The 27,029-nt window shown below is 33.4% G+C and overlaps 1 protein-coding gene across 5 annotated transcripts in view; it reads left to right on the top strand.

Moving 5' to 3' along the window:
• Positions 1-27,029, top strand: part of CCSER1 (coiled-coil serine rich protein 1) — a 1,296,004-nt gene that overhangs the window by 227,014 nt on the left and 1,041,961 nt on the right. For all 5 annotated transcript variants that reach the window (XM_011281786.4, XM_045056881.1, XM_023252933.2 and 2 more), the window contains one exon: positions 2,277-2,370. In XM_011281786.4, the coding sequence (XP_011280088.1) occupies positions 2,277-2,370 (94 nt within the window). The remainder of the gene's footprint in view (positions 1-2,276; positions 2,371-27,029) is intronic.

The raw sequence follows: 27,029 nt of genomic DNA, 5'->3' as shown, positions 1-27,029 counted from the left end.
CTGTGATGACATCATTTTGCTACTTGCGGTATCTATCACCAAACAGAAACTTTTCTCATTTGTACAGTAAAATTGTAAGTTTGGTTATGATGTCCCATCTTCGATCATCCACCAAAGACAGGAGTTTGACTCATGTAAACACCTGGTACCTTCTTCTGGTACCCTAGCTATGTGGGTTGGGCAGTGCAGTTCCAAGTAGAAGAGGGAAGTGCTGCGCAAACCCTAGAACCCTACTGTTACGCCAGTCCTTACTGGGTGTAACAACAACAAAAAGGTGACAGTCATCTATAAGGCACTCATTTCTTTCTTTTCTTTCTTTGTTCCAACTTTCATTGTTTTCTAAATGTTGTTGGCAGTGTTAGTTTGCTGGGCCTGCCATAACAAAATACCACAGAGGTGGTGTTTTTAGGTGGCTTAAACAATAGAAAATTACTTTCTTACCATTTCTGTAGGATGAAAACCCAAGATCACAGTGTAGGCAGATTTGTTTTCTCCTGAATTCTCTCTCCTTGGCCTACAGATGGCTCCCTCTTGTGTCCTCACATGATTGTCCTTCTGTTTGTGTTGCCTGAGTCCTAATATTCTCTTCTTATAAGAGCACTAGTCATATTGGATTAGGGCCCATCCATGCAACCTGATTTAACTATAATTTTTTCTTTAAGGGTTCTGTGTCCAAACATGTCACATTGTAAGATACTGGGTCTCCATACTTCAGCATATGAATTTTGGGTAGAAACAAGACTATAATATTATTCAATGAAATTCAAAATATAAGGCTAAAATTATTTAGACTAATTTGAAGCTAGTAAAGCACTACATTTTCACTATGAAACAATTTTTTTTTTTTTTACAAAATTACTCTGGACTCACACATTAAGATTCCTTCATTTAGATAGTGCTTAATAGACATTAATACTAGTGTCTTTACCAAATCTCCCTTTCTTATCCACATTCAACTTGACTTATGCTTCTTTTGTTGTTTTAGTACTCTCTTTTGTATTTTTTGAGGAAGACAGCTTTTCTTTTGTTGCCTGTATCTTATATCATCTTTTGATGCTATATAAATAAGTAACTTATTCTCAGTAGACTATTCCTGCCACAGTATATCATAAAACTAACAGTTGATTATCTTATGGTTTAAATTACTAGTTACCTTGTAATTAATACAGATAAAATAGAATTCAACATAATGCAATGAATAATGAGTTTTTATAACTTTCATTTGTGGAGAGAAGCAGTTGTATTTGGGGATATTTATCACTTTTGAAACTTCATTGTGCTCTATTCACAGATAACACATGATTCTAAAGTTTAATGATGTTTAATTCTTTTTTTTTTTTTTTTTTACAGTGAGAGTAATTTATTTAAAAGCCAGAGTGTCCTTACTTTCAATCCCCAGAACTAAGGTGTTCAGTGTTCATTTGACAATATCACTGGGCTTTCCTTAATGTGTATTTAGTTCTTTAAACTTAAATTATGGTATCATTCAAATTAGTAGAAAAAGTTGGCTAAGATGTGGTGTCATTTACTACATGTAGCATCGTGTGCATTTGTACAAAAGTATAAAACATACTTTTTAAAAATTTCAATCTAATTTTTAACACTGCTTTTTCTTAATATAGTCACTACTCATCTGTATACGTACTTCCCTCAAGAATTCCTACCTCTGCATATCACTGTTTCCCCTCAAAACTTCTCTATATACCCTTCTGTTTTCCCTCTGAGTGAGAGGAGAAAAGAAAAGAAACATGTAATCTAGCTCTAATGTTTATAGCATTATGAAAGTCAATAATTAATTTTTAATCTTATTGACATTTATTTCTTCTGTTCATCTCTCCCAATCTTAAGCAAATGATTAGGAAATGGTAACTGGATGTTCACTTCCAAGTATGGTCTAAATTAATATCTCACGGTTGGCACTGTATACAAATTTGTCTGAGAAACAGTTCATTAAATGTATCAGAAGAATGTCATTCAGATTTGAAAGATAAATATAAAAAAATAATCTTAAATTTCAGTTTACAAACTTCTATGCATTTGAAAAGCCTTTATATTCTCTTTAGGAGTTTTAGTGAGAGTTAAGATTTTTATAATAATGTTTGGAATTTTTTATTGGGCTGATAATGTTAAAGCCTATGGGATAGTCAAATGATTTCTGGGATTCAGCTAAAACTTTTCATTTCTATTTTTTTTTTTCTTCATGGCATCTGTATGTGGGTATTTCCTCAATTTTTCAGTGTTTTGGTCCCTAACTATTGATTTTGCTCTTTCTTCAGGATGTTTTGAATAATTTGGGATCTTGTGAACTGGATGAAGATGATCTAATGCTTGATCTGGAATTTTTAGAGGAACAGAATCTTCATCCTTCAGGTGAGTGCTAAATGCACCATAACATACCATTTTGATCCTACTCACTTAGCTTTCATTGATAAACTTCATATTATTTAGGATGCACTCAGTCTTTTCCATCTCCAGTTTTGTATATTATATGTGCAAGGCACATGCTAGGTACCATAGACACATGATTCTGGTGATCTTGAAATCTGTTATGAAATATAAATCCAGTGGGAAGATAATTATAAAATAAGAAAAAACCTATTAAGACATTTCAAAGAAGGAAATTATAATTTAACACATAATGGAAAAGTTAATATTTTCTCTTTCTGAAGGAAAAAAAAACAATTATAATCCCATTTTTCATTTATTTTATATAATCAAATGGAAGTTTTTCAGATCAAGGTTTACTCTTCAAAATCTTAGCCACTCCAGTAATAATTGCATAGGTTAATGTTTTTTTTTTATTTTTTTAATGTTTATTTATTTTTGAGACAGAGAGAGACAGAGCATGAATGGGGGAGGGTCAGAGAGAGAGGGAGACACAGAATCCGAAACACACTCCGGGCTCTGAGCGGTCAGCACAGAGCCTGATGCGGGGCTCGAACTCACGGACCCCGAGATCATGACCTGAGCTGAAGTCGGACGCCCAACTGACTGAGCCACCCAGGCGCCCCTGCATAAGTTAATGTTGATACAATAAAGTTGACCTCAAAATTAATAACTGCCAATAGCAGCCACAAACATACACTAATAAACACATAAATACACAGAATTGTAGTATGAGATAAATTCATGTTGAATGAATTAAGAAGGGAGCCCATTATATTTGTAATACTTTAAGTTTATATCAAAGCATAAATTCCCATGTCTTCAAATACAAAAATTAATCCTGTTGAAGTAAGTTATAAGAATTAATTGTATATTCAAATTTAGATATTTGAGTACAAAGACCAGCTCTTACTTACTTTTGTAATATTGCTTTTAACACCTTTAATGTAGTCATTTTCAAATTAAAGTAGAAATAACATTAAACTGAAACTTTAAAATCTTAGTCTTACTGCATACATTTGAGAAAATCAACAGATTGGATTTCAGTGTCCTTATTTTTAACTTTTTGGAATTAGACATAATGTCTAAGATTATAATTTTTTTGTTTATGCACTATTTTTATATTATAGATAATACATTAAAAATTATCAAAAGAAGGCAATGCTTGTATTTTAAATTTTACAATGTTTATATTTCATTACTCTGTATTATAGGCTAATATCACAAGAAGCTACTTAAAAATTTTTTTCTGTTTGAATATGAATTTAGAATAATCATTTTTTTTTATTTTTATTTTTTTTTTAATTTTTTTTTCAACGTTTATTTATTTTTGGGACAGAGAGACAGAGCATGAACGGGGGAGGGACAGAGAGAGAGGGAGACACAGAATCGGAAACAGGCTCCAGGCTCTGAGCCATCAGCCCAGAGCCCGATGCGGGGCTCGAACTCACGGACCGCGAGATCGTGACCTGGCTGAAGTCGGACGCTCAACCGACTGCGCCACCCAGGCGCCCCTAGAATAATCATTTTTTAAAACAGTCTTCCAGCAGTTGATTTGACAGATACTCTTTTAAAAAATGCAGATTTTTCTCACTTTTATACAGATACAATACGCAATTTTGTCATTTATGTGTATGTATCTTAAAAGAATTACATACAGTGAAAATGTACACCCTCTTGGAGGGAAATTTGTCAGTATTTAGCAAAACTATATATGCATTTGCTTTTAGATTCAACTATCCAACTTCTAGAAATTTAATCCTAAAACACTGAAACATATAGAGTAATGTATGCAAACAGCTCTTTGTTACAAAATATTTGTAATAACAAATATTCTTCAGTAGGATATTTGTTAAATATACAGTGGTATACTAAGCAGTCATTTAAAGAATAATGAAAATGTCTGTATATGCATGGCATGGCTGTCAGGATATGTTGTTAATGAGAATTTTGTAGTGTTAGATTAGACTGGTAATACCTAAATTCACTGATCACTAACATCCCTGAAAGTGAACAACTAGACATTTTGTCTCTCTTAATGCAATGCCTGGAGAAGTACATAGTAACACCACTCCTGCCCACAAGTATTTCATTCTACTCAATTCTTTCCAATAAATTGTGATTTTATAGGAAATATTGGGATGGGGGTGGGGGACAGTGAATGTTAAATAGCATGATGAAATTGCCAGCAACCAAATATGAGAAGTGAGGAATTCTACAGGATAATGGTCTGGTTCTTTAAACAAATAAAGTGCATGATAAAAATGGGAGAGGTGTTGTAGCTTTAAAGAGGCAAATGCAGGGGCGCCTGGGTGGCTCAATCTGTTAAGTGTCTGACTCTTGATTTCTGCTCAGATCATGGTCTTGCAGTTTGTGAGTTTGTCCCCAAATGCAGCTCTGTGCTGATGGTGTGGAGCTTGCTTAGGATTCTCTCTCTCCTTCCTTCCTTCTCTCCTTCTCCTTTCCTGCTTTCCTGCTTTCCTGCTTGTGCCCCTTTCCTGCTTGTGCTCACTCTTTCTCAAAATAGATAAATAAACTTAAAAAAAAAAAAAAACAAAAACAGGCCATGTGACATCTTTGTTGGCACATTTCTTGAAAAACTTAAAACACTATAAAAGTATATTTCTTGGTCAATCAGAGAAATTTGAGAAATGAATAAATTATTACAGAAATATTTTTTTATTTTGTTGGGTATTGAACATTTTTGTTTTGTTTTATTTTTTAAAGAAAACTTTAGAGAGATGCATGTGGTTGAGACAACATGATATCTGGGGTATACTCTGCCAACATGCATGGATGGAAGAGGGAATAGATAAAACAAAGTTGAAAAGTTGTTGAAAATTATCAAAGCAGAGCAGTAGGTGTTTGAGGTGAAAAGTTCATGTATTAATTATAATATTTTCTCTGTGTTTTGCATTTTTAAAGATTTTCAAAATAAAAAATAAAACTAATAATTAAAAAGAATAATAGATAATGTAGTGATGTTAGTTATGTTTGGTAGGCAATTGTGATAAAGAGCTAAGTGTGACTTAGCTCAATTTATTTGCTTGGGAACAAAAACAAACGTTATTTTTGTAATTAATAAGTTTTTAATGGTTTTATTTATTTTTGAGAGAGAGAGAGAGCATGTAGCAGTGAGGGGCAGAGAGAGGGGAAGGAGAGAGACAATCCCAAGCAAGCTCTGCACTGTCAGCACAGAGCCTGATATGGGCTGGAACCCATGAACCATGAAATCATGACCTAAGCTGAAATCAAGAGCCAGACTCTTAACCGAATGAGCCACCCAGCATCCCAAAAGTTTAGTTTTTTTTTTTTATTTTCAGAGAAAGGGAGGTGAGGAAGGGGAGAGAGAGAGGGAGAGAGAAAGAATCTCGAGCAGGCTCCACATTGACAGTGTGGTGCTCAAACTGAAGAAACTGTGAGATCATGACTTGAGATGAAATCAGGGGTTGGACACTTAACCGACAGAGCCATATAGGCGCTCCTAAAAACAAATATTTTTAAATCTAAATTTCTTGTTTTATAAAGTAATGAGTGTTATGTACTTTATTGTAAATAAAAGAATGATATGTTAAAAACCGTAAATGTCCTGAGTCTACTTCAGGATGTAGATAACTTGGTTAAAGCCAATACTAGAGTACCCTTTGAATCAATGGAGTCAACCACCTTTTTATAAAGTAAATGATGTCATTTTGCATACTTGAAGTACAATTCTGATAAATGAAATACTCCTTAGAGTAACTTGGGTGTGTTGAATGTTATTTACTAAAATATTTTTTGAAAATCTATTTCACTTTGGATGTCATATTGTAGGGTTTGAAAAAAGTCACAACTATCTGTTTATGCACATTAGCTCAGAATGAATTTCTGCTTGAATAGGTGATACAATTTATTTTTTTAAGCAACATAATTAAAGGTCTTCTCAGCATATAAGAAGCTCATTGATAACTGATATTGATAAAAAGCTCATTAATGCTAATCATTTTTAAATGATTTAAATAAAAGTTATTTTTAAAAGTCTGGAAACTAAAATAATGATACCTTTAAATTCTGTTATTTACATTAGTGAAGATCATTGGAGGGTTTAAAAAAATTTGTTAGCGTAAAACATTTCAATTTTTGGCTCTAGAGTCCTATCAAAGCAAAGATTTATAGCAATTTATAGTACAGGTTAATATAATGGCCTAGATGATTTTTGTAAAACCCCAGAGAAATATTTTTATTTTGAAAATATTCAGTCAAATATTTTTAGTAATTTTCATGTGTGATATTTATAAATTTTATTCAACTTAACATATAATTATTAATGGTTAAATTTGCAAAGACTAGAGAAATCCTCATAAATAGAAAGTGCAGAATTTCTGCTGTCCCTTTTACTACAGTAATTTGTATATAGTAGATGCTCAATTGCTATCTATTAATGTGATTTTATTTAACACAGCCAGAAATCTTTGGCCATGTATATAGTGAGTAAAAAAGGATTAAAAAATACAAACAAAAATTAGTAAAGCTCAATCATTTTATTTTTTTCTACAGAAAATCAAAGACTTTAATTAGGAAATCTATTTACCACACAGAGTTTGAAACTCTGAAATAAAAAAAAATTCCTTGCACTTTTTTTTTCAACATGTATATATTGGACAGTACTCACATTAAGTGATTTAACGTGCAAAGAGACATTCTAATGTCAGTAGAATGCATAATGATTGTACACAGTTAATATTCATATAATATTAATCATTGTTAGTTGATGTACTACTTGTAGTATTAGGGATATGAACTAAAGTATATCAACCAGGCAATTAAAATAATCAGAACAGCACAAACAAACCAGAAAAAAAAAAAAAAAACAATTTTAGTTGTGTGGTTCAAAGTTTTGTTATAGAAATGTCCATGTGCTTGCATGGTTAGATGTGTCTGTATATTTCATCATGTTGTTATTGAATTTTGTGCTTATGACTGTACCTGCCTTGATAAAGATGGCTATTTTTTAGTAGTCATAATAATTTTGGAGATCTTTTCATATGCTTTTTATTTCATTCTTTGCCATCTGTATTTTCATCTAAAAGTGAATTGTAAATTTACACTTAGGTTTTAAAAAAGTGTGTTTTGACCAGTGCAGTGGACAATTTGGAAAAGTTCCACAAATTCTTTAAATATATTAATGTATATATGGAGTCCTAAATTAACACACTCCCTTCCTAAAGGGAGAGGTAGTATAGATAATAGTACACATGAAGTATGTGTTTTATAGTACAGTAAGTGGATATTATTTAAATTTTTTTTTCCCAACGTTTTTATTTATTTTTGGGACAGAGAGAGACAGACCATGAACGGGGGAGGGGCAGAGAGAGAGGGAGACACAGAATCGGAAACAGGCTCCAGGCTCTGAGCCATCAGCCCAGAGCCTGATGCGGGGCTGGAACTCACGGACCGCGAGATCGTGACCTGGCTGAAGTCGGACGCTTAACCGACTGCGCCACCCAGGCGCCCCAATAAGTGGATAGTATTAATGAAAGTAAGAAAGGACAGTTTCAATGAAGGAAAGGTATATGAATTCAAAGTGAATTCTCAAAAGGAGACTTGCCTTGAGGAAAAAAAATCAACTGTTCTGAATAATTTACTTTGATCTTGGCATTATCTAATTTTATCTTTCTAAATTCTAATATAAAAGCTAAACTTACAGATTAAAAAGCCTATGGATAAGCCTTCCAGATGTTTTTAATCATATTTTCTTGAATTAATGCTTAAATTACTTTTCTGGAAAATATTTTTAATAAATAATTAATATGTTTCATGTTTCAAATACAGGATTATCAATTTGTTTAATGCTAGGCATTCATTTCCCCGTGGTAAAATATTATATTTATTGTTTTTTTACTTAATAAATTATTTATAGTGCAAACATGACCAGACACAGTTTTGATTAAAAAATATGCTGACATTTATATCTTAATTAAAAGATAATTTTGTGACCGTTTTCACTTTTTTTATTTCTTCTCACTCTCTTATTCATTGATATGGTGGTGGTTTTGCCTCAAATCAAATCATGAAAGATTTTAGCAGTGATATTGATTAGATATACCTCAACAGTCTTTTGGAGGGAAAAAAAGTACGAACAAAATTTACTAGCATTTAATGTCTCTAAGACTCAAATTAATGACCTTAAAACTTTCCTTTCAGTGAAACATGTTGTGAACTGTAGTCTGTCAAAGGAAAAATACCAGCAATGTATTTTTGCCTCATATTTCTTTATATGGTTTTACCTGTTTGTGTGGAGGATTTTTTTCTACACATGGAAGCATCTTGCAAAGTAATCATTTGAGGAAAATAGAATAATGATAAAAGATGATATGAACAATAAGATGAAGCTACAGGTGAGGGTGGCACACAAAATGTATACTAGTATCACCATAGTGAATAGAAAATGTTACTTAGAATGCTTTACTAGCATATGTGAAGAAAGAAATACAACCAGTTGCATAATTAAAACTTTGTACCATCATTTATTCAGTCAACCAGTCAATGCATTTTATTAACTGAAGGAATTTTTGTTACTAAAGAACTGAAAGACATTTTGCTCATGTGTCTTCGTAAGATATAAATGATCGATATCAGAACAATTTCCTCAGCAACTCCTTTTAGTACAAGCTAGTGGCATCACCCTGCCAATTCAGTAGGAGCAGTTCTAAATGGTGACACATCAGTGTAACAAAAACTAGGAATTTTATGAGGATCTTGCCTAACCCAGAGACAAAATTCAGTTCCTTGTACATAGTTAACATTCCTCGGGCAGTTTTAACATTGGAAATAGTTGAGGTAAACGTTGTCAAGCATTTTTCCTCATCTTACTTTAAAGTAATTACGATAAAGCCCAATAGAATATCTATTGTGAAGCAGTGTTACTTCCTGGTGAGTCCTCCAAAATGAACAGCTTGCCAAGTGTTACCCTTATGTGACTAAATACAATAACTTTTCTACAAATTGTTATCACAAAGCCGGTTAAATACTGGATAGCGCATAGTGTTTGATAAAGAAGTAAGAGTAAGAGTTTGAGTTTTGTTTTCAGAACATTTAATCTGTAGCTGTTCTTTTCCACAGTAAACTAGAATAAGGTCGCATTTCTATTTAGACTATTAGTAGTATTATCTTCAAATAATAATGGGGAAAATGCACCTGACTAATTTGACAGTGAAGCATCATAAGTAAGTAAGTAAGTTAAAGTTAAAACACATTTTGGTGTTACCTGTTGGGCACGTACTCATGAAAATGCTGTTTTCCAATTCATTTCTTGGCTATTATGAGTTGTCTGTATGTCAGTTTTATAGCAAGTAGTAGCTGGAAATCTAAGTTAATGGAAAGGAAAACTGAATGCCTATAATGAGCTGTGCTTTTTTTTTTCCCCTAAGCTGTCTCAAGTTAATGTTCACAATAACTCTCTGAGAGGAAATTGCATCTTAAAGTCCCATTTGAATTAAAGAAATGACAAATTAATATCAAAAGAGAGCAGGCACTTTGGAGACAAGACATATCCAAGTTAGCATTCCAGCTGTACCATAGTGACCTTGGGCAAGTGGCTGAATTTTCCTAAGCAAAGTTTTTTTCATTGGTAAAATGACAATAAAGCTATCTCAAAATATCATCCTACCTAAATGGGAGACATATTTATATGTAAAGTGCCCTTCCAGTCATCTAGAATAAAATAGAAGCCCAGTTCGTTCTCTTGACTTCTTAAATTCCTTATCATAGAGTTTATTGAATCATTGGTTATTTTTTATAGTCCTTAGTTTCTTAATGCTTCATCATGATTATATGTTGTTTTAAAATTTGCTTTCTGATTTTAATTTTTTTATCTAAATTCTGTGTAACATTTTAAGTGATGTTTTGTTAGTATTATTTAAAATAATTAAGGTACCTTGCTTATGACAGGTGGTACATTTCTTTGTGTTAAAACCAATGCATTTAAATGCATGGAAACATTTTTCCCCCCAGGTATTAGTCATGTGTCCAAAATACCACAACATATTTAAAATAGTAATTCTAGAGAAATAATAAATTTACTGTATTAAATAATTTAAAACTTACTAATCAAAATCGTTAATGTTCAGAGAGGAAGTCCTTAGGTTCTACTTTGTCTTAAGTTTGATCTTTATAATTTGCAGATGATTTACCCAATCGAAAATATATTTTACTTATTTATCACTGTTTGATAAAACAATGCAATAGTCATTTGGATAATTGAATGAAAAAAAATTATGTTGTTTTGTTAGTTATTTTGGACCTTATACATAAAAACACCTAGGGCAGTATCTCTTGGTATATGTCCAGATGTAAGTGGAGAAGTAATGGCCCAATGATATCAATTAGGAATTAATTAGGTAGTCGCTAAATAATTTTGAGTTTGATGAACAAGCAATATAAAATTCTGCTGTGAGTTAGGAACTCCTCCTGTGCCTATTAATTAAGGAGGTAATTTTTGTTATTAATTTTTAATGGATAATAGCACAGCAGAGCTGAGATGAAACCCTAGTGGCTTTGCTCATATGAATAGTAATGTACAAATTGCAACAACATCCACATAGGGAAAACTATAAAAATTAACTATAAGTTTTTACAAGCTTTGATATGTCTGGGTCAGGAAAAGTGTGTGTGAATTATCTTCAATATGATTATATAAAGCTGAGAAACATGTGATACTTAATTTTGGAAGTATTACACAGTAGCTACAAATCTGGATTAATAGGAACCCAATCTTGCCAATTTTGGTGATTTTTTTTCCAGTCTCTATTAGCGAATGATCTCAACCACATTTTTAAGTATAGTATTTCTCACATTTTATGTATAGAATGCCACAACACATGCAATTAATTTTGTGGCTACCATACTTCAAACTTATGCAATTACAGCATTAAATAAAATAATAAAGGAATAATAAATACCACTTATGGAGTCTTTGTGCCAATTCAGTGAGGAAAATAATTCTTTCACATTTAAGAAAATTGCAGCTTTGAGTAATAAAATACCACAGACAGTAGATGTCTCAACTGGATCCAAAGTTTTTCTGGCTCTGCAGCTCCGTGTTAATAATTATGATTCTTTTGACTAATAGAAATTCATATACAGTTTTAAAATCACAAATATACAGAAGCCTTTGTTTTAAACTGGCTCACTTTTTCCTTTTTTCTTGTTTGAACATTCCAAAAAAATAATTTGATTTGAGATTTTTTTTTCATTTCCTTCCCATTGTACAGTTTATCACTCTTTATTGAGAAGAGAAAAAAATATCGAGATATAATTCATGTACCCTTCAGTTAACCCATTTAAGTTATACAATTCAGTGTTTTTCAATATATTTGCAGAGTTGTGCCTATATCATCACAATATAAGTTTAGAACATTTTTGTCATGCCAAAAAGAAGCTGTACCCATTAGCAGGGACTCATCATTCACCACACTTCCAACTCCAGGCCTTCACTAAGCCACTTTCTGTCTTTAAAGATTTGCCTCTTCTGGACATATCAATAGAATCATACAATATTGCTGTTTTGAGATGGGCTTTCTTTCCTAAGCATAATGTTTTCAGGTTTATTCATGTTGTAGCATATATATAAGTACTCCATTCCTTCTTTATGATCAATCAACATTCCGTGATATGGATAGATCACATTTTTCTACAATGTAAATATTTAATATATAAATATTAACACACTACTGCACAAGCAATGGGCCAAATAAATCAAATGAAAAATCAAAATATGTCTCAAAACACAAGTAAAAGTAAACATAATATTCCAAAATTTATGGGATGTAGCAAAGCAGATGTTAGAGTGAAATTTATGCTGTAAATGCTTGTATTAAGAAAAAAAAATTAAATAAACAACTTAACATTATACCACAAGTAACTAGAAAAGAAGAAACTTATCTGAAATTTAGAAAAATAATGAAATAAAGAAAAATCAGAAATAAATAAAATAGACACTAGAGTAAGCAATAACATAACATTGAAAGTAATGCCCAGTTTTGAAAAAGAAAAAAAATAACAAAATTGACAATGCTTTAACTAGATTAACTATGGGAAAAAAAAAAAAAGACTCATAAACCAAAATGAGAAGTGGAAGAAAAAAAAGTACAACAGATAACCACAGAAATACATAGTGAGTTATATACCAACAAATCAGATGAGTTAGAAAAGACCCCAGATAATTCCTAAAAACACACTAGTTACAAGATTCAATCATGAATCTTGAATCCAAGAAATAGGAAATCTTCTTAGACCAATAACAAGAATGAAAGTTAAATTAGGAATGAAAAATCTCCCAGCACAGAAAATCCCAAGACCAAATGGTTTCATTGGTGAATTCTACCAAATACTAAACAAATAATAATTACTGAGAATCTTTATCAAAATTGTATAAATATTGGAATAGAGGGAACCCATTCAAAATCATTCCATGAGGCCAGTATTACCCTGATACCAAAGCAGAATAAAAACAATATAAGAACAAAAAGTCTGGTTTCTCCAATATTATTGCTGCTCTATCTTTTGACATCCATTTTGTGAGAAAGGTTTCTCCACCCTCTCTCTTTCAATCTGCAGGTATCTTTATGTCTGAAGTGAGCCCCTTGTAGGTAGTATATAGATGTGTCTTGTTTTTTATTTTATTTTTTAATTCATTCTGACACCCTGTCTTTTTTGATTGGAGTGTTTAGTCCATTTACATTCAAAGTAATTATTGATAGATATGTATTTATTGCCATTTAATTGCTTATTTTGTCATTGTTTCTGAAGATTATCTTCGATCCTTTTCTTTGTCACTTTTGGTCTCCCTTGCACTCAGAGTCCCCTTTAATTATTTCTTGTAAGGCTGGATTAGTGGTCATAAACTCCTTTAATTTTTTGTTTGTATGGGAAACTTTATCTTGCCTTCTATTCTGAATGATAGTCTTGCTGGATAGAGTATTCTTGGCTGTCGATTTTTCATTTTAAGCACTTTGAATATATCATGTCACTCCCTGTTGGCTTACCAAGTTTCTGTTGAGAAATCTACAGCTAGCCTGTGGGTTTTTCCCCGTAAGTTAAGGACTTCTTTTGTCTTTCTTGCTTTTAATATTTTTTCTTTATCACTATATTTTGCAAATATAATTACAATATGTCTTGGTGTTGGCCTGCTGTTGTTGATTTTGATGGTAGTTCTCCATGCCTCCTGGATCTGGATATCTGTTTCCTTCCTCAGATTAAGGATATTTTCAGCTATTATTTCTCCAAATAATTTTTCTGCTTCCTTTCTTCTCTTCGTCTTCTTCTGGGACTCACATTTGATGGAGTCACTGAGTTCCCTAAGTCTGTTCTCCTATTGCATAATTTTTAATTCTCTCTTTTGTTCAGTTTCATTATTTTCCATTATTTTGTCTTCCAGGTCACAAATTTATTCCTCTGCTTCTTCCAGCCTGTTGTTCATTGCATCAGGCATGTTTCTAATCTCATTTATTGTACTTCTCATCTCTGATTATTTTTTAATTCTTTTATCTCTGTTGTAAGGGTCTCAGTGCTGTGTTCTAGTATTTTCTCAAGTCCAGTGAGTATCCTTATGATTGTTGCTTTAAATTCTCCATCAGGCATATCACTTTTATCTGTTTTGCTTAGATCTCTGGCTGTGGCCTTCTTCTCTCATTTGAGATAAATTCCTCTGTCTTGGCATTTTTTTTCCAAGTCTCTGCCGCCTTTTCTGTGTTAGAAAAGCCTGTTATGTTTCCCACTCCTGAGAATAAGGACTTTATGAAGAAGCAGTCATATAGTGCCCAGGGCCTGGGCTTCAGGGAGTATCTCTGGTGTGTGCTGCCTGTGCTGTCCTGTTGTGTTTTGGCTGCTCTATCCTTCAGGCTAGTTGCCTGTAGAGGCTCTCCTTGCCTGCTATGGGCAGTTTGTGGTTCCTGGCCTGAATGTGTCTAGTTTAACTAGGTGTGCCCTGGTCTGCTTATAAAGTGAGACCTGACACCAACTCCACCAGAACTCAGGCCTTGCAGTACTCTATGATCAGGAGACATGATGTGCACAGAGGTTTCTGTTGGTCTTCTGGGGGAGGAGGCTGCTGCACTGGAACTGAAGCAAGCTTGACTGAGAAGGACAGCCCCACCAGAGCACAGGGAGGTGGAACTTGGTGTAAGCAAGTTAGTCAGTCAGTGTTGGTGTTGCACAGCATTGCTCACATGGCTCTGTGTTTATGCTGAAGGGCAGGGAAGGAGAATGGTGCCTGCCTGCTCCTTGTTTCCATGAGTGACATGGACATTGCCTCTCAGTAATACACTCTGAGAAGAATTAAAAATCTCCCCACTGTGTGCCCCAGGTACTCTTCATGTTGCTCTTTCCACACTGACCCTAGGTTGATTGTCTGCCTTCTCTCTGGGAGCAAGGCAATGCCCTCTGGGCTCTATCCCAGTCAAGCCCACTAACCTTTAAAGTCCAGATTTTAATAATCCCTGCTGGTTAAAAGAACTCATGAAATTCAGCCCCTCACATTTTCCAGGCCGATGGCTTTGGAGAAATGTTCTCCATGTTCATTCCCTGTGGGTTCTTCTTTCTCTTGCTCTTCTCTGTGACAATGGCTCCCTCCCCTCTGTAGCACCCACAGTCCCTTTCTCCCCAAGACCATGTCTCTGCTTTTCCTACCTTCTTCATTGTGGCCTCTTTTCTGTCTTTAGTTGTGGAGTTTGTTCTGTCAGTCTTCAGGTAAACTTCTGGAGTGATGATTTCATAGTTATCTAGTTGTGTTTGTGGGTCTAGACTAGCCTAGGGTCCTCCTCTTCTGCTGCCATCTTGTAAAAACAAACAAACAAACAAACAAACAAACAAACTGACTCTCTTTCTATTAGCTTTTCTTGTTATGGCCATCAGTTATATACATTTGCCTTTGACTTCATGTAAGAAGCTGAAATTAACTTATATTGGTTTACTGAAGAATCTGTGTTGTGTCAAATATTGGTCTAAGTGTTTCGTTGTTTCTTGCTTTGCTCTTTTTTAACCTTTAATTTTTTATAAACTCTTTGGATTATCATTTTAATCCTAACAACTCTCTAGAAAGTATTACTATTTTCACTTCATAGATGAAGCAATGGAGACCCAGAAGAGCACTGTTTTTGATCCAAGGTCACAGAACTAGTAAGTGACAGACTCGGGTTTAAATGATACTGTTGTGACTTGATGTCCACCCTCTCTTTTCACTTTACAAAGGTCTCAATGATGTTTAGTTTTTAGAAACAGAAGTTATAATGGAGGTGTGAAATGTTCTCTCAAAACACACTGTTGGGTAATACTGTAGTGAGGGTACAATTTTGACATTAGTTGTCATTTAATGGATTTCATCTGCTGGTGCTATTTGTCTTTTTATTTCTGCTTTAGAGATTGGAGTACCTGTTTTCTGCTTGGCGACCATTAGATGGCAATCTTGTTCTGATAATGATGATAGTAATCCTATCATACATTTGTATTCAGCTTTACAGTTTACACGGTATTTCAAATATGTTATCTCATCAAATTATCACAATAACACTCTGAAATAGGTGTTAATATATCCTGAGTACAGTGAAAGAAGCAAATACTCTGTGGTTAAAAACTTATTGAAGTTCACATAGCCAATATTAATCCAGATCTTAATGTTAAATGACAAGTTCTTTTCACTATCTTTCTAGACCTAGCTGCTTCTAATTTTACATACAATTTTAATACATTCAGTTACATATTTTTCATAAGCCACTGAAAATCATAGTAATGTCTTAGAAAGGAGAAGAGTGTTGCTTCAACCAGGCATGCTGAAAATGGTGAAAAATAAGGACCAGTAAGTAGCCAAAAAGCAAGGGAAAAGGCAAAGAGCTTTGAAAAGTAGACAAAGTCATGAAGTGTAACAGTGTGTGTTCATTTAATGTAGGAACAGACATCTCCATCTGTTTCAGTAGGTCATAGGCATTACTGTATTGCAATATATTACTTCACTGCATTTTAAAAAATTAACATCACAGCCCTGATTCATAAAGAAAAAATATATATGTTCTATATACTGTGATAAGATGGACAACTATGTAATTCACTTTGGAAACATATCTATCTGAATTGTGTCTTTTTAACCTTTAAAATGTTAAGAGGAAGAATTCCTCAGTTCTTCATAAACTTTTTACTGTCCTGAAAGTATCATTTCATAGGGATTCCATATTCTAAAAAATTTGAATGTATTTTAAAATACTTTTTATGTAATTTATATATTTTCCCCCATATTCTTTCCTTAAGTTCTTGCAAATGAGTGGCTATAAAGAGAGCTGTGTATAAAGGTTTGTTAATTGTCATCCTTGAAAAAGTAATAAATTATTTATGATCTATTGATAGCATATAGGGATCATACTATTACATAAACAAAACTATAGAATTAATAGTTATGCTCATTTTCAGGATAGATATTTCAAAATTTTAATAGTTTTTATTTATTGTTTCTGGTTGGCCAGTTCATTAATTGACCAATTGATTAATTCATTAACTGGATAGTTTTCAATTCCCATTTTTAAAATATCAACTTATTGTTCAAAATATGACATTCACCTGGGTGAATTTTTTTCCATATTCAGTTCACTGTGTTAAATGGGGTACTTAATGGACCCAACTGGAAGAGAATATCAGATATTATGAAGTAAAGCCCCTACTGCTTCTGCTCCCCATGAATATTCAGGAATTTAAAGGTCTTGTTCAAGGTCATTAAGTCAGTTTGTAGTAGAAACAGGCCTGTTAATAGGAAGTTGACTAGCTACGTTTAGTACACACAACTGCAATAAATTATTTTATTTTTTATTATAGCTGCCAACAGAGTGAATCATTTGTATTTGTGGATTTAAAAATGCCTCTGGTTTTTTTGCCTGTCACACTGTCCTATACTTCAGGAGGATTGCTTTAGCTATAAAGAAGCTTTTAGATGGAACAGTTTTCAAAATCTAATCAACTGTAGCTGAGACATGTTTATGCATTCTGACCTAATTTAATATTAAGCGACAACAATTTTGATGAAGTCATAGAATTTACTTGTAACCTGCTATTGTAGCATTTCATACTGTTATAAACTGTCTTGTGCAGTGCAAAAGGGCACTCAATGGCCCAAGTTCATTAGAGGATACAGTCAAAGGAAAATATTTCTTTCGCTCAGCATGGTTTTTCTAGAGCAATTAGAAAGGAAATATGTGTCTCAATATAAAATTTCATGGCCTCTTACAATTATGTGGTGACATCTCTGTACAATTGCTTGAATAATGCCAACAACATCAGCTGTCACTGTCAAAACGAACAAGTAATTAAGAAAGCAAATGCTGTTTTTTCTTCTGAAGAAGTAGAATACTTAAGTATTTAAAACTATTCACCAATAAGAAAAATAAGCACTGACATGAAACATAATTTTCTACAATGCCTGAGGCAGAAAAGAGAGAAATAATAATGAACATTCACACTATTATAACAAATTAAATTTTGACTATACACACTAAAGACAACTACAGAGTTTCTATTCGTTGGAGTGTAAATTTTTAATAGCATCATTTTATCAGGTGTTCTATAGCATCATGCCTCTTGTATTTATGTTCTGAGTCCTATCTTATTAATCAAAATTTCCAAAAGTTTATAGTGTAATTGTGGATTTCTTATTATTAGGAGGACTATCTTTTCTATAACCAGACCTTTTAGTATGCTTGGGTAACTTATGTAAGACCAAGATTTGTCTCAATAATTAGTAGATTTGAGTGGTACTATGATATGTCACATGCTGGCTCCCCAATCTTTTTTTTTGTTTTTGTTTTTTTAATGTTTATTTTTGAGAGAGAGGCAGAGCATGAATGGGGGGGAGAGGCAGAGATAGAGGGAGACAAAGAATCTGAAGCAGGCTCCAGGCTCTGAGCTGTCAGCACAGAGCCAGACACAGGGCTCGAACTCACAACCCATGAAATCATGACGAGCTGAAGTCAGACGCTTAACTGACTGAGCCACACAGGTGCCCTGGCTCCCCAATATTTTGACAAGACATTGCTCAATTTATTCCTTTTCAAGGTGAGGGGAAAATGCCACCTTTACTGAACTTTGGTTGTTTTGGGAAGGGGAAGAAGAATAAGTTAGGATTTATTGAGATTTTGAATTTGGTTTAAGGCAAATCTTTCAATTTAGGAGTTTGATTGAATTGGACAAAAATCATGATGTGATAGCTTAGGAGTGTAGAATTGGTGGAAGTAGCGTGGATTTTAAGGTGAGAGTTTTAATGATTCTTAGGGCATACTCTGTCTGTTGATGCTTTCTATTGAAGAAGTGATAGACTTTTGAGAAATCTCTGTAATTGGCAATAAAGAATGTAATTATTTTAAATAAGGACAATAAAATAATATAATAATGTTCATATATAGGCATTAACCTCTTTGGGGTTGGTGGTTTTAGCCTCAGTCTCCCCAATAAGGGAAACAGTAGGATAGACCATTTTTAACTGGAGGCATGATCAATCCAGATTTTCACAAGTGTTTTGAGGTGTCACAATCACATATCAAGTCATTGTCTCATCATCCACAAAAGTCAGATGTTCCTGTTGTGTTTTGTTTTGTTTTTTTGATGGATGACCTTTCCATTGTTGGATCATTTGATGGAGCAGCAGATTCTAGAAATGACACATCTGAACTCTGCAACACAAACTGTAAAAGAAAGATTCTGATAAGGGATTGTTGTCCACTTCCAGCGGTAGTCAAGAGTGCCCAGATTAAACAAGAAAATAGATTCCATCCCCATCCTGAAGAGCCTGCTGAGCCACATATGGGTTTTTAACCAAACTACCTAATTTTCTGGTATCTTTGTTTTTAGGCAGGATATTTTGGTTAAGAGGACAAAAGTGCCTTCAACCTAAGCCTCAAATGGATACTCTGAACAAATTTTAGATAGAAAGGAGCAATCTTTCCCAAACTAAAACACTTAAAATTTTTTTTTACAATTATGGTCTACTCTCAACCTCCTAAAAGTGATAGGATATACAAGAACATTATCTGAGTGATGGGTAAACCAGCTTATCATTGTGAATTTGTCCATATTTGAAGATGTTTGAGAGACCTGAACAGTTTCCTTCGTGGTCTTCTGATAAGATTTTACATGTTAATTAAACATTGCTCATAGAAACAGAAATACCTGGCCTTTTTTTTTTTTTTTTTTTGAGAAATTGGCATTGATAGTAACTCAGGTCTGCGCCCTCAATTAAAACATTCATAGATCATTAAATTATTAAAATACATATTATTGGGGGAAAATATGGTAAAAATGTAAGGAAAATGGAAATGGAGGTTATCACCAATCTTACTGAGTGGTTCTTTTTAATAACATATTTCATTTATTTGAAGATTTACATTGTTTCATATTAATAATATGTTCATAATGAAGATATTTTTACCATTATGTCTTAATTTTTTTTTCAAAACAATTTTTTTTTAACATTTATTTATTTTTGAGACAGAGAGAGACAGAACATGAACGGGGGAGGGGCAGAGAGAGAGGGAGACACAGAATCGGAAGCAGGCTCCAGGCTCTGAGCCATCAGCCCAGAGCCTGACACGGGGCTCGAACTCACGGACCGCGAGATTGTGACCTGAGCTGAAGTCAGATGCTCAACTGACTGAGCCACCCAGGCGCCCCTTAATTTTTTTTTAATGTTTACTTACTTTTGAGACAGAGAGAGACAGAGCAGGAGCAGACACAGAATCCAAAGCAGGCCGCAGGCTCTGAGCTGTCAATGCAGAGCCCCATGCGGGGCTCGAACCCACGAGCCATGATATCATGACCTGAGCCGAAGTCGGATGCTCAACTGACTGAGCCACCCAGGCACCCCTACCATTATGTCTTAGATTGACAGAAACTTTGCTTGTTTTTAAAGGGGTACCTAAATATGTCTTCCATCAAAGGTGTCTTTTAATCTTGAACCTATTATATGTAAAGCATATAACTGACATTGGATGAAATTTCTGGCAGACTGTTAAATACACGTATCTGTACATCATGAGAGAGGCTTTAGCTGCAGAAAGAGACTTTGGAGTCAATATTTCTAAGCGATGGTTAGAATATATTAGATAAGGGAAATAGGAATCTAAGAGACCCATAGGAGTGAAATATTTACCTGTGTATTTATGACTTCAGACAGATATCATCTATTTAAAGAGTCCAGAATAGCCCCCAATTCAAACTGGACTACTTTAATAGAACCATGTTTGCTTTTACATTGTATTATTATTTTCAAAGAAAAACATTTATTATCTTCAGTATCGTGCTACCTACAGAACTCACATTTATCTACTTGTGTACATGGAATTTATAACATTTTATGCATTTATATGTTCATATTTTTTCTTACTCCTACTTACTATGATCTCCATTATCCTTACATGTAAAATATACCATCTGTGAAGAAGAGATTTTTACTATTAAGAATTACATTTTTTATCTATATTCTACATTTTTATCACACTGTGAAACTTTAAGAGAGGTCAACTACAACCATCGCTTGGAAGTATTGACTCCAAAGTCTCTTTCTGCAGCTAAAGCCTCTCTCGTGATGTACAGATATGTGTATTTAACAGTCTGCCAGAAATTTCATCCAATGTCAGTTATATGCTTTATGTATAATAGGTTCAAGATTAAAAGATTAACCTTATTCTTCCTGCCTCTTGATTTGTTCTTGTCCTCTTTATTTTTTTCTTGGTGAATGACACCAATTGTGCAGACTACAAAATTTGAAACCAGGTGTCACTAGCTTTAATTGCTTCTACTTATCAGCTATTTTAAGTTCTATACCCTTCTTTCCACAGTTCCTGTTTCAGCCTTTATTCAGGCCAGCATTATTTTCCCCGAACTCAGTGTAACACAGTTGGTTTTTGAGTTTCTTTCTCTGTCTCCAATGTACATTAGTGCCATGTTTTTTGTTTGTTTGTTTGTTTGTTTGTTTGTTTGTTTTTTTCCCAGTGCCAACTTTGATTCAGAACTCAAGGTCTCTTTCAGTTTTGCATTTCTTATCTCCACAAAACGTTTCCATCAAATAAAACCTTTCCTGATTAATGGTGATTTCACTTCTGATTTTGAGTCACAGGAAGTAATTATTGCAAGTGAGAGCACAGCAGTTGAAAACGTGTGTAGGTGAGAGAGAGTGTCGAGTATTCAGCAGTTTCATTTGCTCTGTTTTCTGGACTTTCCTCAATTTTTTTTTTTTTTTTTTTTTTTTTACACTGCAGCCACATTCTTCTCCATATTCTGGCCCATTTGTTCCCTTCCTTTCTTTAATTCACACAAAGCAGGTCATCAGGTTACTTTCTGGGCTAGGTGTCAGTTGGTTCACAGGCCGAAAGGCCCTCAAATATGGTTTAGTAGAGCATATTCCCAAATAAAGCAGGGCTTTCCCAACTTGATTCTCAGAACTGCTGCTAGAGGATAATCTAGTCTGTGCCTCCTTACATATGCTTGCCTCTTGTTTTATCACTAAGTTTGACCTCCTCTCGTACACTCTCCATATTGCCCTCAAGGTGTGCTAGCACATCAGCCTAATCTTGGTCACTGACATATTTAAAAATCTTTCAATATTCTCTACTACCTTCATTATAAATTCCAATTTCATTAGTATGCGTTACAGATTCTTGAGCTTCAGCATGTATCTTTTTCTATTTTCTTTTTTCTTTTCCTTTTTTTTTTTTTTTTTTTTTTTTTACATACTAAGGTTGACTTCTAGCAAATATTTATTGAAGGTGTACTTTTGACTGTAGGATTGTGGTAGCAAACAGGGGCCCTGTAGCATGTGGTCTAGTGGAAAATTCTATTTTCAGACAATTGTTAAGAGAAGAGCAATATGTAGTGGAAGGATATAACAATTTTAATGTTGAGTAAAGATTTCCTGAAGTGATTATATTTAAGCTCTCACATGAAGGATAAGTAAGTGTTGGATGCAGTAGCAGGGCAAAATGGCTTAGCATATTAGAATTCCTAGGGGAAAGTGTGACACATTGGAGAACTTCAGGGAAGCTCATCATGCACTGGTGGGGTAGGAAATAATGGTACCAAATTAGTGACTTGAATGCACTACAATCTCTCTTACCTATGCAATGTTTCAGTGCTGTTTTCTAATCTTGAAATATTCTTTCTTATTAACTGTCAAAGTTCAACTGCTAAAACAAAATCTGAAAACCCCTGATTTATTTTGAGTCAATATATGCTCATGATTTAAAAAAAAGTAATACTAGGCAATGATGATAAGGCTAAATAAATATAAGATATTATATTCAAGGGGTAGAGATATTTATGTGGACTGCAGTAGTTGGGTTCAGCTTTAGGATAGGTTGTACTTGAACTGTACTCAAATAAAATTTAATAAAGGCTGGAGTGGAGAGGCATTCCATAAGTAGGAATCAATATAAAGAGATTAAAGAAATAAATATTTAAGTATATTAAAAAATAAGGTTAAGCCAGCCTTTCAAGAGCAAAGATTACTTAGGAATTATACATACAACTTTAAATCCTGTTATTATTTTCTCTTCATGTGTTTTTAAGTAGTCTAAAACAGCATAAGGCTTTGTTTTTGACTCATTATAAAATATCAAATGTATAAATATTTGAATAAAAAGATAACTTGTTTTTTTTAATATATGATACTGCTGATATATATATCAATAAAAATTTTCATGAAGTTTTAATCAGGAATGATAGTTCTGTGAATTGGGACTTGGCAATATGCCTTTCTAAATAACTCTACTTCTGTTTCTAGCAGAATTGCTTTCAAGTTGTTCTGAACAATCTTCTCCATGAAAATGTCTAAACAAATACTAGACAATTCTTTCAAGAAATCTTTTAAAATGTGTTTTATGGGACAAAAGTAATATATTTATAGGAAACAAAGATAATCTTCAAGTAGAAATCTTTAAAAGTAATTATCAAAGGTAGCTTTCTTTCTAACCAGACAGTAGCTGGTTTGTAAGTGTTAAAGACCATTTTGTGGGTCTGGAAGCCAAATATGTATTCATTTTTTTTTTACTGTGGTTGGAACTGATACAGACACTTTTTTCTAGTTCAGTCACTTAGTTCTTTGAGAATTCTTTTTCTAACTACCACTGAGGAATCAGGACAAAAATTATGAAAGGTTTTTTTTTTGTTTTTAATGATCATATCATTTTAGAAAAGGAAGAGAACTGAGACATGTTCTAAGCCAACAGTCTTTGTAAATGAGGAAATATAAATCTATGAATAGCATGAATTCATATTATCATCTTGCAAAAAGGTATATAGAATGGAAGGATTTGAATTAATTTTTTGGATATATGTTTTAATACAATTGAGTATATTATATTGAAATATAAGTGAAAGCATTGTCAAGTTACTGTGAGTTTAGATAGCGTACTACAAGGCGCTTTTATGACATATTTAAAATATTGTGGTTGACTTTAACCAACAGCTACAGTTCAAATATACAGTGATTTTTTTTAAGTTTTTTTTTTTTTTTTTTTTTTTAGAGAGAGAGAGAGTGCATGAGTGGGGGAGAGGAGCTGAGAGAGAGAGAGAGAGAGAGAGAGAGAGAGAATCTTAAATAGGCTCCATGTTCAGTGTGGAGCTCAAAGTGGGGCTTGGTCCCATGACCATGAAATCACAACCTGAGCCAACATCAAGAGTCAGACATTTAACCGACTGAGCCACCCAGGGGCCCTAAAAGTGATTATTTTTATGAATCATCATCATACACCCGAGTGAAAAGAAGGCTATAATTTAAACAATAACTAGGGACATTACTTTAGCAACTGTATATACACATAACAATGCAGATCTGAAATTCCAAGTGTATTTTAAATTTGATTTTAATATATTCAGTAATATATATTTATATGTGCTAATTTTGAGCTTAGAGGCATGATGAGATTTTTGTTATTCTGGAATAAAGCAAACTATACTCTTAATGATTAGAATGCAATGTTAATCAGTCCCATTTTGTAATCTAGCTTTTATTATAGCCACCAGGAACAGAAACTCATTTATGTAAGAAGCATACCTGTGGTTGTGTTTTATTAGCTAGATCTTTTACTACTGACTCCTCCTGTCTGACACAGTTTGCAGATTTGATGCCCATAGGTTCTAAATCAAACAAGTGTTGCAGATGGATTTGCTAATCTAACTTTAATTTTTCCTTTTCTGTCTTTATATTTACAATACTCCTCAGGAGATGACTATACTTGCCAAGAATACAAAAGCTGTAGACTGTAATGCAAAATGCAGCATTTTTATTAGGCAGAATTTTACAGTTGATCTCTCCTTCCCCCCCCCCCCCCCCGTCTATATTACCATCTTTCTTCAACCCATATCTTTCTCTTTCCAACAATTACAACAAAAGTCTTAGATACATGTAGTAACAGAATTTTAGAGAAAAATATCTTATTATTGAGGTAGTAAAAAATTTAAAAAAGTATGAAAATCAGAATGGGAAAATGATGTCTTAGACGAAGCACACTGGTAATGGTGAACCAAGCTTTTAGCCAAAGAATGCATTCTCCTGAGAGAAATACTTTATGACACATATCTCACATGTATTTACTTTAGGAGATGCTTCTTGTTTACCTTGTTTATTTATTAAATAATTAGATGGTCTTACCTTAGGCCTTTGAACTTATTCTCACACATATGATTGTTTATTAATTATAAGGGTAGGCTTGAATGTCTTCATGGGAATGCTGCTCATTCTGTGGTAGGTATTGTTTAGCTTAGTATTTGCAATGTTAGATGTTAAATATGATATAAAGTATTCTCCTAATACTAAAGCTGTCAGAAAACTGCTTATTTAATGCAAAATTGAGAGTTAGTAACAAAAATTATACATTTAAAATTCTGTGGTAATGGAAGAATTTTTTAAAAGTGTGGGTAAATATTTTTAGAAATATTTACATAGAAGTTAATTTGTGTGTAACTGAAACAAATCAAACTGAACTCTGTTTGGTTTCTATTATAAGTCAGTGTTTTATTTTGTACATTGAGTTCAATGAATAGTTTTAAAAATCTGCTTATAGGCAGTATAGTAAAGTATAGTAAAGAAAGGCCTATGCCCTATTCCCATAGACATGCTCTGTGCTTTTTTGTTTTCAATAGAAAGAGGTGAGTGAGAGAGACTCCATCTTGGAGTATGGGGGAGAAACAGAGAGAGGGAGAAGAGGAGGGGAGAGAGAAAGAGAGGATTGAACAATAAATGAATCTGTAAATTCATTATGAGAATATGATGATAAAAATATTTATACTTAAAAATATTATCCTTATAAAAAATGAAGATACAATCCAGTTACCCATAAGAATGTGAATGTTTCATAGGAAATCTATGAGAATAGTTACAGCATTTCAAATAAATTTTATGAAGAAAATAAATTTTCTATTACTATATATGCTTCTCTTCAACCATACATGTTTGTTAAAAAGCAAGTTTCATTAATCAGAGATTTGCTAGAGAATTATCATTTTGTAAGAAAAATAATGCATTCATTTTCATTTACTCAGTTGCTTTAGAGAAATAAAAGTCACATTGAAAATATAGTAAGTAGTATAGTATAAATCAACCTTCATGATTAAGTTGACAGTAAATTCTTATTTTCTTTTATTGGAAGTAAATATCTTTATTTATAATACAGTTCGCTCCAAATAAATTATATACTCTACCCTAAAGAACAGAAGCATAACTTTTCTCCCCGTTAAGTGTGGGCTATGAATAATGACTTCATTCCAAAATTATCAGTATGATAAGGGTGGATAAAAAAGCATACTGCTACAGTAGAGAAATCTGCCAGATACTGTACAGTTGATATGATGTCATGAAAATGGTACTTTACCCCATAATCTTCCTCTGGAAAGTCATAACTGCAGGCTCATCATGAGAAAACTTTCAGAGAAATTTCAGTGGAGGAGAAATTTACAATACTCCTGACCGGTAATCTTCAACATCGGCAAGGCCATCAAAATAAGGAGTTCTGGGGGCGTTTGGGTGGTTCAGTCGGTTAAGCGTCCCACTTCAGCTCAGGTCATGATCTCACAGTTTATAGGTTTGAGCACCGTGTAGGGCTCTGTGCTGACAGCTCAGAGCCTGGAGCCTGCTTCGGATTCTGTGTCTTCCTCTCTCTTTTTGCCCCTGCTCATGCTCTGTCTCTCTCAAAAATAAGTAAACATTAAAAAAATTGAAAACAAAACAAAACAAAAAACAAGGGGTTCTGAGATATTGTTACAGCTCAGAGAAGACAAATGAAACATGACAACTACACGTGATGTGGTATCTTAGAACAGGAAAAGGACATTAGGTAAAAACTAAAAAAAAGTCTGCATAAACTGTATGATTTAGTTGATAATGTAACATATAATTTTATTAATTGTAAGAAATTTACTATACTATTATTGAATGTTAATAATAGGATAAATTTTGTATGGGGGATGTAGGAACTCTGCATTATCTGCTTATGTTTCTGTAAATTTAAAGTATTCTAAAAATAAAGTCTATTAACAAAAAGAAAATAATATTGCTTTAAAATGATTTGTTTAGGGGTGCCTGGGTGACTCAGTTGGTTGAGGGTCGACTCCTGATTTTTGCTCGGGTCATGATCCCAGAGTTG

Source organism: Felis catus, chromosome B1 (genome assembly GCF_018350175.1).
Source record: "Felis catus isolate Fca126 chromosome B1, F.catus_Fca126_mat1.0, whole genome shotgun sequence".
In the NCBI taxonomy this organism is placed as follows: Eukaryota; Metazoa; Chordata; class Mammalia; order Carnivora; family Felidae; genus Felis; species Felis catus.
The sequence above is the reverse complement of the archived record's forward strand: the minus strand, read 5'-3'. Positions and strand labels throughout refer to the sequence as shown.